The 13,733-nt window shown below is 53.3% G+C and overlaps 5 protein-coding genes across 5 annotated transcripts; 2 read left to right on the top strand and 3 right to left on the bottom strand.

Annotated features, from left to right (window-relative positions):
• Positions 1-810: 810 nt before the first annotated feature.
• N7532_011207 (ribosome biogenesis protein RRS1) lies at positions 811-1,532 on the bottom strand (the record flags this gene model as incomplete). The annotated part of the gene is made up of 2 exons (XM_056623698.1): positions 811-1,414; positions 1,474-1,532. The coding sequence occupies 2 exons, from the start codon at positions 1,530-1,532 to the stop codon at positions 811-813; spliced, it is 663 nt and encodes a 220-aa protein (XP_056468686.1).
• Positions 1,533-1,822: 290 nt separating this feature from the next.
• N7532_011206 (mitochondrial 37S ribosomal protein mS29) lies at positions 1,823-3,393 on the top strand (the record flags this gene model as incomplete). The annotated part of the gene is made up of 2 exons (XM_056623697.1): positions 1,823-2,465; positions 2,519-3,393. The coding sequence occupies 2 exons, from the start codon at positions 1,823-1,825 to the stop codon at positions 3,391-3,393; spliced, it is 1,518 nt and encodes a 505-aa protein (XP_056468685.1).
• A 218-nt stretch (positions 3,394-3,611) lies between these two features.
• On the bottom strand, positions 3,612-5,013 carry N7532_011205 (aldo/keto reductase; the record flags this gene model as incomplete). The annotated part of the gene is made up of 5 exons (XM_056623696.1): positions 3,612-4,192; positions 4,244-4,382; positions 4,451-4,673; positions 4,747-4,833; positions 4,895-5,013. The coding sequence occupies 5 exons, from the start codon at positions 5,011-5,013 to the stop codon at positions 3,612-3,614; spliced, it is 1,149 nt and encodes a 382-aa protein (XP_056468684.1).
• A 477-nt stretch (positions 5,014-5,490) lies between these two features.
• N7532_011204 (uncharacterized protein) lies at positions 5,491-9,123 on the bottom strand (the record flags this gene model as incomplete). The annotated part of the gene is made up of 1 exon (XM_056623695.1): positions 5,491-9,123. One exon carries the CDS (start codon positions 9,121-9,123, stop codon positions 5,491-5,493), a length of 3,633 nt encoding a protein of 1,210 aa, XP_056468683.1.
• Positions 9,124-9,843: 720 nt separating this feature from the next.
• On the top strand, positions 9,844-13,464 carry N7532_011203 (uncharacterized protein; the record flags this gene model as incomplete). Its single annotated transcript, XM_056623694.1, has 2 exons — positions 9,844-10,131; positions 10,192-13,464. 2 exons carry the CDS (start codon positions 9,844-9,846, stop codon positions 13,462-13,464), a joined length of 3,561 nt encoding a protein of 1,186 aa, XP_056468682.1.
• Positions 13,465-13,733: the final 269 nt, after the last annotated feature.

Genomic DNA, 13,733 nt, shown 5'->3' with positions numbered 1-13,733 from the left:
CATTTTCAGTCTGCTCTCTTGCAGTAGACATTGTTCGACCCGCACCAGCCATCGTTTGGTCTCGAACCAGCATTGTCAGAGGTGCATATCCTGGCGTCCCCGGTCTCGGTTCTTTTTCCATTTCCACTTCTCTGTTGTACATGTTATTTCGCTGCGTACACTGGCTCAGGCGAAATGGTGGTTTTCATTATCTCTTGCTCGGATCCGTTCCGCTTTCTGTTCCTGTGTTCCAGCTTGTTGTGTGTGGTGTCATGCACTTTCTGTCTTCTTTCGCAGCGATTCCGTCCTCGAAATTATCTGTTACCCCCATATCTGTTAACCACGGCCAACGTTGCTTGCTGTTATCTTTATTTATCTTTTACCACTCCTGTTTCCCAGATTCCCCTCGACGGCCTCTTGCCTTATTTATTTATCTCTGTTTTATCTGTCTTCATGTCGTTTGTCTGATCTGGCACCCTCTGTTCCATGATTTCCGGCGTTTTAACGCGGTTTGTACAATAGCGACTATGGGATGGCAATTTCTTTCGGTTCAATGGAAGCCAGCTTGATTGATCGACCTCGTACCCTTTCCCACGGATACGCATAAACGGCCTGACTTGGCATACGACAGCTTATTACAGTATATCTTGTAGGTGGATATGCTAAGAAATTGACATAACAATGCTTTTGATGTATGAAGATTCGACCGTCATGATGATAGGCACAGACTCCAAGCCCCAACGCCAAAGAACAAAGAATGAAATGTACAGAAATCCTCCACTCCCTCCACTAAAGGCGTAAACCCGTTCTTATGCCCAAAGGCCCTGAAACTTAATTGCCACCCTTCTTTCCACGGCGCTCATTGTTCCGCTGCTTGCGCTCATTCCGCTTAATCTTTTGTTTACGCTCAGCACGAGACAATCCACGAATAGAGCTACCCTTGGCAGCAGCATCCTCCTCCTTCTTCCAATCTTTCTCATCAACCTCCACAAGCCACTGATCATCCTCGGCCTTGTTCTTGCCCTTATATCCCCAGCGGGGAACCCACTCGCCAGAGGCCTCGTCGTAAACGAGCTTCTTGCGGCGCTCCTTATCCGCCAGCGCGGCACCGGGCTTGTTGCTGTACTTGCCGATACCCTTCTTGCGCGCGAACAGCTCCCACTTGGTCGGGGGCTTGGGGGTCGGCAGGGGCTTATGCCGGGGAACGGCGGTGGCGGGGGCCGGCAGGTTGAGAAGGACGCCGTTTTTCGCGGAGCTGGTTATTTGGCAGGTTGTGAGGAGCTGGTTGAGGAGGCATTGTGTTCCGTCGCGGGCCGTCGCTTTCAGGTTTTCGTTGAGCTTTTTGGATGTGGTGAGCTCGAGGGGGTTGGGGTCGTTCACGAGAATGTTTCCCAGGTCGAAAGTGTAGGGAGTGGGCTTGGAGACGGTGATGGGACTGTTTTATATTGTTAGTTTTGGGATGTATTGAGCTTGATATTTGGGGGGTTTTCGTACAGCTTCTCGCTCTTGGAGGCTGCGTCAGCGGTGTTGTTGGCCATTTCAATGTCTCCCATTTTGAGAAATGGAACTAATTTGGCACAAAGAATAAATCGAGCAAGATCTTGCGGAGACGGCTGTTGACTCGGCGAGGAAAAAAAAGTTGGCTATCGCGGCACTTTTTCTGCCAGATGACTAAGTATTCTAGGATACACCGCCAACCCAATTAAGAATAAGAAATTCATCAAATTATTATGGGTGTCTTCGGGACAGACTCAGGGCTACTTTCGCCAGCCAACCCCCTCCCACCCTCAATTCCGCCCCGAATTGATTCCGCACTGGCACCTCGTGCCGGTGTTCCTGAACAATGGCTTCCGCCTGGTGCTGGAGCTGCCTCTCGAGGCTGCGCCCGACTCCGCGAGCAGTCCTCAATCCGCCGTCCGCCATTCCCCGGTTAACGAGTGCTCCCTTCCACTCGTCTGCCGTGCAATATGCTCCGCCGCTCAAGAAGAAGTCGAACAGCATGACCCAATTGAAGTACCGACAAGGCCAGACTCTGCGGAGGAAGAAGAAGAAGCACGTTGAGAAGGCGCGTCCTCCGGCTCCCGGCGAGCGCAAGGCGCTGCGGAAACGCATTGTCTTGAGTAACCCAAATGCTTTGGAGGTTGATGGTATGCAGGAACTTTCGGCTGAGACTATGATTGATGCCCGACTTCGCGGTTCCGTGCTCGGTCTGCCTGTCCCCATGCTGGACCAGTTGAGGGCTGTGCAGGCTTTCAAGCCAAAGCAGGGTTGGTCTATATTCCGTCGCCCTGGTACGATTATGCGTCGCGATACTCTTGAGATGGGTCGGGCATTCGACAAGATCACTGGTGGTGATGCTCCCGAGAAGGGCAAGGTTATCAAGAAGGTCCTTACTGGTATGAAGGGCTCTGGAAAGACTGTACACCTGCTGCAGGCTATGGCTATGGGTTTCCTGAAGAAGTGGGTTGTCATTACCATTCCCGAAGGTACGTATTTTCCATGTGTGCTTTTTGAGTGATCCTAACCCTAGACTTTGCAGCCCGCGATCTTGTCTCTGGTGACACCGCCTATGTCCCCGTCGAGGGCACCAAGCCCACCCAATACATCCAGCCCGGTGCTACGTCCGATCTCCTGAAGCGCACCGTTGAGGCCAACCGCGAAGTTCTGTCAGGCCTTAAGGTCTCTCAGAAGCACGCCGGACTCAGCGGCCTCAAGCCCACCTCGACCCTCGAAGATCTGGCCAAGCTTGGCTTCCAGGACCCTGCCGTCGCCTGGCCCGTTTTCCAGGCCCTCTGGACCGAATTGACCGCCACCGCTGCCGCCCCTGGCATGGAGAAGGACTTCCAGCCTCGTCCCCCGATGCTCGTGGCCCTCGACGGCCTGGCCCACTGGATGCAGGACAGCGCCTACCGCGACATCGACTTCAAGCTCATCCATGCCCACGATCTTGTCTTCGTGAAGCACTTCCTTTCTCTCCTGAGAGAAGGCCAGGCTTCCATGAAGAACGGTGGCATGGTCCTGTACTCTACTTCCACTTCCAACAACCCCAGTATCTATGCTCTCGAAGTTGGTCTTGACCAGCTGGCCGCCCGCCAAGCCGGTATCAGCCCTACCTCCGCCGACTACCCCTCGGCCGAGGCCTACAGCAACGCGGACCCCCGTGTTCTGGAATTTTTCAAGCCCATTGAGGGCAAGGAACCCCAGATGGAGCTGCAGACTCTGGGCGGTCTGACCCGCGAGGAGACCCGCGGTTACCTGGAGTACTTTGCCCGCAGCGGTCTGCTGCGTGAGCCCGTCAATGACCACTGGGTTGGTGAGAAATGGAGCATGTCTGGTGGTGGTATTATTGGCGAGCTGGAGAAGCTGGGTCGTCACGTTCGGAACACTGCAATTCCTACTCCCCAGACGAACTGATGGCAAATATACCCGTTCTTCCCAATCATGAGGATTCCGTGGGGACCTCGCTGTATTGTAAATGGGATGGTTGGGCTTCCTTTTTGTTTCTTTCCGTGTACTTTACAAATTCTATCTCCCTTGCGTTGTGTTTGTATGCATATAATGGATATGTTGCGAATAAACCATCATATTTCAATTTCATTTACGCAACTATTTTCGGCTCATCATGATCTCCATCAAACCTCCTCCAGACCCTTAACCTTAACAGGCCGCACCAAATCAGGATAATCAAACCTGGCCGCCGAATTCATAAATATCGAATTAGTAGGGTGAGCCTCCTTATTCTCACCACGGAACAGGAATCCCATTGGGAACCCAATATCAAACTCATAAGCACCCTCAATCTCCTCAATATCCTTCTCACTAAGCTGAATCTTCAACGCCTCAATATTCCCCAACAAATGCTCGGCCTTGCGACCTCCAACAATGGGGTATACATAAGGCGCCTTGTGCATGACGTATGCGAGCGCAATGCTCGTGATGACGGTGTTGTGCCGGGCAGCCACCTTCTCAAGCACGTTCGAGACTGCAACGTCGATGTCGCGCGGCTCGACCTGTCGACCAGGGTTTCCTGATTTCGCGAGCTCTTCGCGCTGCGCGGCGGTTCTGAAGGCGCCGCCGCCAAGAGCGGCCCAGGGCGCTAGGCCCATGCCTTCTGCGGCGCACATGGGGATAATTTCGCGCTCGAAGTCGCGGCGCGCGGCGTTCCATTGGCCTTGGTAGACGCTGAACGGGCGAAGACTGTGGTCGCGGGCGTCTTTGAGATGTTAGGGACTGGTTGTTTTGAGTGGGAAGGGTTGGTACGAACATTGGTTTGCACGACTGACGATCCAGGCGGGTGTGTCGCTGATTCCGAGGTAGATGACCTTGCCCGAGACCACGAGTTGGTTGAGGGATGTCATGACCTCCTCGATGGAGGTACTAAAATCCCACCAGTGGACGTAAAGCTGGAATGGCATTATTATTTTGACTCTATCTCGGGTATACTGCCGTGAGCGTAGACTGTTGGTCTTACCAGGTCGATATAGTCTGTTTGCAAGTTCTTCAAGCTTGCCTCAACGGAGGTCCTGAGACTCTTTGCATTGTTGCCGATGTAGTTTGCCTGGATTCCCTTCTTGGTGTATGTTCGAAAGGGCGACGTATACTTGGTCGCCAGGACGATCTCATCACGGATGCCTCGAGCTTTCATCCACTCGCCGAGCCACTGTTCGGATTCTCCGCTTTGGTAGTTATTGGCTCTGTTTGAGCAGTGTTAGCAAATGCTTTTAGTAGAGCTCGGCGATAGCTCTAGTAGGCATCGTGGGTACGTACGTGTCGATGAAGTTGCCTCCATTCTCGTAGAAGGTATCGAGGATCTTGAAGGAGGTCTCCTTGTCGCATTCACCGAGTCTTTCCTTCCTATAATCGACAAAAGTCAATCGGTATATTTGCAGTTACAGAATGCAGCGTTTGAACATACCAGCTCTCACCAAAGTTCATCGCACCCAAGCACAGCGGGCTCACCTTCACACCGGCCGATGGCGCAAGAAGACGGTAGCGGCCGAGATGAGACTTGGGGGGAGCAGCAGCAGCGAACATATTGGCGACTTTTTAGAAATTCTGCGTATCTCTCCGTTGGTGTAGAGGTCGGTGGAAGAGGATCGAGACTTGCGGTGTGGTCTGCGGGGAGGTCTTTATACGTTCGGGGCAATGATGTAGCCATGCCCGCCGATGCGACACGCAAGGGCCCAAACATACCTTAGGTCCTCAGTCATGGCTCCTGCGGCTGCCGATTGGAGATAGTCGAGTAAAGTCCAGGTAAATCCGGTCGGCAACGTTCTGTTCCACCGAGTGCGGGGTTCTGTGAATCATTGCTGACCGCCAGTGGAGGCTTGACGTCGGAGACTGCAGTTTATCTCCGGCGGGATGCTCAATCGGAGAAGCTTCGATCGCTGCTTAGAAATCTGGCGCTACCCACATAACTAAGCTTACTTCCTGCAGGGTGTTTATTCTCTCCGATCTACTACTGGGAATATGCAATCGAACCAGGGTCAAGTGTGCGATCATGGATGAAAATCAAAACTCGAAGTAGGATTCAAAAACAGCAATAATAGAAAGCTGACAAACAATCTTGAAATAGTCGAACACCAAAACAACACGGCGAACGCCCCGGTTACTCACTGGCAGGTTCGTACTCTGCCGACTCGGGGACTTGCGGGTTCCCCCCAGAGGGTCTTGTCCTTTGGCCTGTGTCTGTGCATGTTGCTGCGCTGCCATCTGCTTCGCTGCCGCGAACGCCTTCAATTGATTTGCATGAGCAAGCGTCCCGACATCTTGGGCTGCCTCTCTCCATTCTTTTTCAATTCTAGCCTTGTCTTTCATGTACGGTCTCACTTCAGGTCGCCGATCGAGCCCGTCCACATAAATGGGCTCGGCCATTGTCTGTGTAGTGATTTCCTCACCAATTTCTCTCGCAATCCGGGGAACTTTGTATGTCCGAATTTTCATATTGTTAATCTTTTGTTTTTCTTTAATTCTTTCCCTCGCTGCTTCTCGTTCGGCTTTCAGCAACTCTCGTTCTCTTTTGAGCCAGGTCGCGTTATCTTCTGCGGCTTTTTGTCTGGTACGAGGGATGTAGTTGTTTCTCCGAACGGCCCTGTGATGTTCGTCCATACTCACAAAAACATGGGCGCTTCCAGCTTTCCTGCGCTTGTACTGATCATCCATTTCCTCGTCGTGAGCCAACAGGCGGGTGATGACGTGTCGCCCGTCAACAACAGTGACTTTTTCGGTGTATGTCTTTTCATTCTCGTGCTCATCAACGTACGTCACTCTCCGTGGTGGATCGTCATCGCCTGTTGAGTCGTCGTCAACGTCGCTGTCGTCGCCTATGTCGGACGCCTTTCTCTTCGCTCGGAGTACCAGGGTTTTTGTTTCTTTTGGTTGCCCTGCTGGAGCGGCAGCATGTTCGATGTGTTGGACATGCCCACTGCTCGTGGCTGGGGCGGGTTCGAACTGCTGACTGTCCCCTTGGCCAGATGATTGTCCTTGTCCTTGAGTACCCTGAATATCTTCCTTGTCTTTCTTCTTGTCTTTCTCGGTATCCTTGCCGTCCTCGTCGGATGATGGCTCCTCATCTGACCTTTCAGGCGGGTTGTCATGTTTGCTGTGACCGCATTGACAATTTGACCCAAACAGTCGCTCAGCGTCCTTCGCTTCGAGTGGGTCATGTTGATATCGAATTTTGATCTCCTCTCCCGCTTGAATGTCTTTCGTGGCCCATACAAGGACCCGATTAGGGATTCCTTCATCGTAGCCCCAATCTGCATTGTTCTTCGTGTCGCAGGCATGGTTGAAAAGGCTGAGCCCTGGAAAAAGATACAGGTCTTCGAATGCGGGATCCAGCATCCTAAAACTCTGGTTCTTGTTGAGCCTCTTTTCCTGTTCTCTGGGGGTTGGCATGCGTTTCGACTCGTCCCAGGTGGTTATGATATCATGGTCATCACGGCGTCTTAGATCCCAAGGGACGGCGTTAGCAAGTAGTTTGCGCAGGACGATCTGTAGAGTCCAAGTGTCGAAGGAAAGATCGCGAAAGATGTTCACGCCCATGTATTTGAGGATGTCGAACGGAACGATAATATTGGCCGCCATTGTAAATGGGAACCAACTGTCGCGCCACGTCATGCTGTTACCATCCAGAATAAGAAGTTCGCTGATTTGATGCGGTGAGAGATCTGTTTCTTCGACAAGCCGGCGCTTGAGTGTGATTTCAATGACGCTCCTCATAAGCAGGCTGAGGTATGTGCCGTGGACTTCATTGCTGTGGGAGAAATACTGTTTGTCACCCCACCACCAAGTTTCAAGACGCATGCAGTTATGCAGCCAGTACCAACTTCTGCCACAGGTATCGAAGTGATATAGCTTGGATGCAATCTCCTGGCAACACGGATTGTGCCTGTCCGAAGGACAGAAGTGCAACCCCATTGGACCGCCATACCTATTCAAGTTGTATAAGTGGCAAGCGCATTCAACTGGCACATTCCGAGCATCTGATATATCGCTCCACGTGATGATTGACGTCCTGTTTTCCGTAGGATCCGTCACTATATGACAGTTCTCACATCGAGGCATCATATCATCTTCTTGGTCCTTATCCAATCGCATTGGTGCCAGATGGCTGCGGATTACTGGTTCTTCGAAATGAATCAGCTCTCCTTTCTTGATGGTTCTCTTCGCAATCACGCCGATTCCATGCGTCTCTGGTGTAAATCCCGCCTGGCATACATCAGACGGCACCGTAAGTCCTTCCCCTTTGTGCTGAAAGACCTCCTCGCTGAGCAGTTGCAGGAACTTTTGTCGATCGGGGTAAAGATCCACAGCATCACCCTCCTCATAGGGGTACTTCTCCTGTGCCGAGATGGCGCCTGCGTGTTTCTCTTGCCAGAAAACACCGTGTTGCTTCTTCTTCTTCCTCCATGCCTTCCGGGCCTTTCTCGAGGTCTCCTTTCGAACATCAGCAAAGAAGATGTCAATGTGTCGGCGTTCAAATCGGGTGCTCAGTTGTCGATGATAGGACTCATAGTCGTCCCAGCAATTCATTGCCATCAGACTGAGACAAATGATATTGAGCAAGCAGAACTGCATCAGTGAGATAAATCCGTTAATGCCCTGGTGCTGTCTCATGCGCATAACTTGCTCTCTCCAATGGTTATTGTCGTCTTTGGGGTCTGCCAGGACGTGTTTCTCGAGGGAACCCCAGATCATAGAATAGAGCCCATCCACCTCTCTGCGGTCCTCCATCTGTTCGACAGTGTTGCAGAGGATCTGTGCTTTATAGGCATCGCCAATCGCCAGGTCGAAGTAGCCTTGTTGATAATGACAGTAGGCACGACTAACCCAGTATGTTGGGTTGTACGGACTCAGATGAATCGCAAAGGTATACATATCGAGGACGGTCATGTCCGACTTTTCCGCCGGCTGCAGGAGATATCTCTTGTCGCTTTCAATATTCCCATTCAGCAAGTTCCCTCCTGTGGGCATAACACCACAGTGTTCGTTGAGTTCGTCCATGATTAGTTCTTCTCGCAGTTGATAGAGGGTAGTTCCCGCTCCTGGAAGCTGTCTCTCGGCGATCTCTGCTCGGATTGCTTCCTCGCTCCATTTGGTAATTCCCCGGAGAGGGCTGTCCTCTATAATGTCCTCGTACACGGCTTGAACCATACTCTCGGTGTCGAATTTTTGAGTGAGCCCTTGCCCCTCGAAATCCACCTTCGCATTTTTGTATGCGACTGGGAGGTCCCCAAAGCAAAGCAAATGCTCGTAGACGTTGCGTGCCGGCTCCTCTGCGTTTGCATTGGGACTGCCGCGGTTGCCGCTGCGTCTCCACGCCGTCTCGAGGAGGTCGTCCGCTTTCTTCCATACATCGTATGCCAGCTTCGCATCTATATCGGACAAAGAACGGCCCAGGTCCATCTCTGCTCTCCCTTCGACAGTCGCGCGTGGGGGCCACTCGGGCGCGCTGACATGAGTAAAGGGAGCAGTGTTTGTAAAGTCTTCCCATTTTCCCGGTCGCGACGTATATCCCCAGTCCTTCCAAAATCGTCTCTGATATGTTTCATACTTTGCTCCCGGTGGCCCAACTCTCTGTGCCTCGGTTCGATATGCTCCCTGCCGGTATGGCTCCTGCTTCATCTCCGAACTGGACTCCATTGTGTCGAGTGCGATAAAAAGTACTCAGGTGGGTTGGAGATTATTATTTCGCACCGTGGTGGACCAGAGTGGACATTGAAAAAAATAGTTTGATATAGGATAGAACGATCACTTCGAAACTCGAGGGGGGAGAAAAAAGAGAGGGCAGTATAAAACTCGAGCAGACGGCCTTGGAATGGCATTTCAAAGAGATCAAGTGGAACAAAGGAAAGGACGCCCACTCCTTCCCACTTCCACCATAGCTGTTCTTTCACCACTTCTCAAAAAACCATGTGAACCCATTCGACATTCCCTTTTTCTCCTTTCTCTCGAAAGAGAAAAACTTGACGAGACCTGGGCGCGGGCAAAGTTACATCCTACTCGAGAACGAGCTAGTATTGTTTCACCACACGCTGTGATCTATTTCTAAATCGAGCTATACTTCCACCATCTGCCATTGCACTGTGCGCCGAACGCAGGGTGGGGTGATCCGCGACACTAAAACATGACAGTCAGTAGCACAATTACCGAAATGACGAAGAATCAGCTCGTCTGCTCGCAGTGGAGTTACTGCATTTCGGCCGAACGTGGGGCCCAAGCCTCGATAGTTCGGCCCTAGTAGAGTTGCGGGTGCGACATGCCTTGGCTCTCCTTTTCGCCCGTAGCTTCCTCCCTCTTTGATATATGCCCACCTACAAGAGTCTCCCCGGCACCCTGCTTCGCTTACGGCGATGATCGAATATGTACGGTCATTCCCAGCCTGAGCCTCAGCCGGAATGGCGACTACCCCCGCGCCCGGGGAGACGGGCTGAATCGCCGCTGCCTCCGCCGCCGCCGCCGCCGCCGCCGCGTCCACCGACGACGACTGCTGTCTACAGTCCGGCCACGTATGGGCCGATATCGAACTCGCCAGTGAACCCAAGTGTGTCGCCAGTGCCGACTGCTGTGCCAGGGACCGACCCAAGGACGTGGGGAGTGCGGTACAACCAACAACCGGTTCACCCAATCCATGCCCCGCCTGCGCTACCGGTGAGTTACGAGTTTCCTGCGAGGGCGAGAACAACGACTGACATGTTCTTTGTCTGATAGCCTCGACCATCGAGTACCAATGAGCAGCCGTATGCGTATACCTATGCCCAGCAAACAGCACCACCACCGCCCGCGCCGGCACCCGCGCCGGCACCAGTACTTGCACCAGCTATCAACACGGCTGTCACGCCTCCACACCCGTCACATGGCTATGAATCCTTCGCAGACGTTCAGCTCCCATCAGCAACTAGCACCATCCCACCGCCATATTCGCCGTCTCATCAGAAACCCGCAACGGAAGCTGTGCCGCCCCCGCCCCCAAAAGTCCCCCAAGGACATCAATATGCGCCGGCCGAGCTAAATCATCCGCCCGAACGGCCCCCATTACTCGCGCAAGGTGTGGGGCCTGCAGCGACCCAGGGCTCGTACAGTTTTCGGCCCCCTGCCTTGAGTACAGCGGAGACAAGTGCTTCGGCTTTGGGGCCAGGAACGCCTTCGGATTGGGAGCATCTCGGCCCTACGCCCGGAGATTTCGACGATTCGCCCTGGTTTCCGCCAAGACAGTCCGAGCCAATCCCTCAGGAGACGATACAAACTCCCCCGGGATATTCGTCGGGGATTCCAAGCCCTGGAATAACCAGTCATGCTACTGGCCCTTTGCATCGTGTAGAAACGAATTATCAGTGTCACCACCAGGCCAACCCAAGTGCTCTGTCTCAACCCGGCCATGGTCGCCGGAATGGTTCGTTATCACCGATTAGTCCCATGACCGCACAGGGTGCGCAGAGTCCTCCGCCGCCGGCGCGAATAGATAGTGTCAGCTCTGGTCACTCTATGAGAAGCCATGCTGAAAGCATCGACAATGTGATTGATGCGTGGGTGCGGCCGTTGGCACCTACTTCCAAGTCAGGACCACCGGAGAATGCCGATACAGCGGATCGTTCAGACTACGCGCCGCTTCTTCAAAGCAATGTCACCACTCCTGTCGAAGCCCCGCGTCCTCTACAGAGTATCCCGACCCAAGCCTCACGTCAAGAGACAAGCCCAAGTGCGGCGACCCCCACAGAATCGCAAGGAAGGTCCCCAGCAGCAAGGAGCGCAGATCCCTACGAGGATCTCGATCCGTGGTTCAAATCGTCTCTGACACGCTACGTTGCTATGCTGCGTAAAGAGGCGGTCGCGGACTCGGACGAAGAGCGTTACAAGATATTTACTGCTTTCATGAGCAAAGAGACGAAACTGCGCGAGATTCTGTACAATATTGAGCCTGTGTCTCAGCCCTCCCCGCCAGCTCCCAAAATTTCAGAGCCGACGCAGCAAGTCTCGCCAAGTTCGGAGGAGAAGCGCAAACCAGTCTACGAGTCGGGACTCATCCCGGTGGAAACAGAAGAAATTATGACTCCCAATACGCCCACTGCGACGACGGAAGATGGTAACGATACCGATGATGTGGGTAGCGAGTACAGCGCGGGAGGACGGCCCATCCTAGCCAAAAGAGCACGTCGAGGCTCGCACTGGATGCCGAAACTGTCGAGTCTTCCTTCGGAGGGAAATACTACAGGACAACCCTTGGAAGAAAATGCGCAGAGGCAGACCCTGGAACCCCTAACGATCAATCCTCCCCGCCCGATCTATACTCCCTTTCAATATACCGAGGGTCCCCAGCGCGGCTCTGACAAGCTCTCCTTCGACCGTCCCGCCTATCAGGCTTATTCCGATCTGCGAGCGTCTGCAGTGAATGGACGACTCATGTCGAATGCTCCGCAGCCCCACAGCAGATCGCGGTCCGGGACGCTGAGCACTGCCCCGGCGCAGAATGAGCACGACGAGACCTTCCTCGGAATTATCCGTCATCGAAGCACCGCCTACTTGGAAACATCTCATCGGGGCTCTATGCCATCTTCGCTTTTACCAGAAGCCCTTCGCAAGGGCCAAGGAAAATTGAATGGTCCGGTCGAGGAGCTTCGTGCCATGGTCTGGACGCCATTGGACAAGCAGACTGAAAGCTCATGGCATATCACTATTCGCGAGGACCTTGCTAAGCTTCCCGACGATTTCTCGTACATCCAAAGCACCATTGACGGGTGGGAAAACACGGCCAAGGTCCGGAGACAGGATCTCGACCGGGAGCGCTCAGTTCGTCAGGAGGAATCCGAGGCGCAGATCGACAATCTCTTCAATGAAAAGGAGATTGGATATGCGGATATCAATACCCTGGAAGAAGACTTCCGACAGACTGAGGCTCGCGTTCAACTGGACGAGGAACGGCAAGAAGTCGAAGACTTCATTTCGAAGGTCTTTAACCCTCTCGACGAGCGGTTGAAGGAGGAGATCTCTGCATTGCGCAAGTCTTACGACTCCGCCCTGAACCAACTCGACCGGGATCAAAAGGGCAAGAACTCACCAGTCGAGAAATGTAGCCCCTCCGTGACCATGAAAATGGTCAATGAGATCCACAGCAAACTCGAACTGCGCTTCCAAAAACGGCTGGAGATCGCGTTGGACTGTGAGCGTCGCCGTAAGAAGGCAGAACGCCGACCACTAGTCTTCATGGGCGACATGGCCAGTCTCCGCAAGCTAGACGGCGACTTCGACCGCATGGAAAAGCGAAACATCCTCGAAGCAGCCAAAGACCGCGATGACCGGGCAAACCGCCTCATGGACTCGTTCGACGACGCCATCTTACACGGCCTAGGTATGAACCAGAGTCTCCTCGACGAGCTCGCCACCAAAGCAGCGCGGCTAGACCCCACGACCCTCCGCGCCTCCGGCCTACCGGATTCTGAAGTCGAACAGATCCTCAAGTCCGCCGCGACCTTCGCCGCGTCGCTGCGCGCCGATTCCGAGGCCATCCTGCATTGCTCTGGGGTTGCCGACATGGCGCTCAACGATGCCGACTACAACGTCTCCGTCGCCGAAGCGCGCTATGCCAATTCGGAACCGGAGATCTTTGCCCGGCTGGAGGATGAGAAGAAGAAGGAAGATGCAATTCTTGAGACGGATTTGAACTCCAAGTTGCAGAGTATCAATAAGTCGCCGGGCGAGATTGAGATGACGATTCAGCGTCTTCTGCGAGATTTGGCTAGTACACCTGATGTTGCGACTCTTCCGGCATCGCAGGATATTGATGACGAGCCTCCGCTGGCAATCAACAAACCTGCTGATGTGCCGTCACCGCTGGAGCTGCGCCCTGCCACGGTTGCGCCTACGCCTGCTCCTGCTTCTGCTCCTGTTCCCAGTTCGACCCCGGTCTCGATGGCTCAAACAGAACACGAGCAAAGAATGCGCAAGGCGCTGGAAGATGCCAAGAAGCGCAATGCAGCTCGCAACTAGTGATTCTTTGTGTTTTTTTTTTCTTCTTTCCCTCTCGACCATCGGCCATTCCGGGTTGGGGTTCTTTCTTGTTTCAATTTTCTTTAACTCTTGGGGCATCTTGCTTTCTTTGATTATCAATTTGTCCGGGCGAACCCCCATGACGCGACGAATTTCTTTGTGTCCAATATCCCTTGACCGTCGATCGCTCGGCCGAATTTCGGGGTTTCATGTTTCTGGATTCTTTCTTGTTTATACCGATACCCACTCGTTGCACTCATTCTACAATA

Source organism: Penicillium argentinense, assembly GCF_028826775.1.
Source record: "Penicillium argentinense strain IBT 30761 chromosome Unknown utg000011l_segment0_segment0, whole genome shotgun sequence".
Classification (NCBI taxonomy): Eukaryota; Fungi; Ascomycota; class Eurotiomycetes; order Eurotiales; family Aspergillaceae; genus Penicillium; species Penicillium argentinense.
The sequence above is the reverse complement of the archived record's forward strand: the minus strand, read 5'-3'. Positions and strand labels throughout refer to the sequence as shown.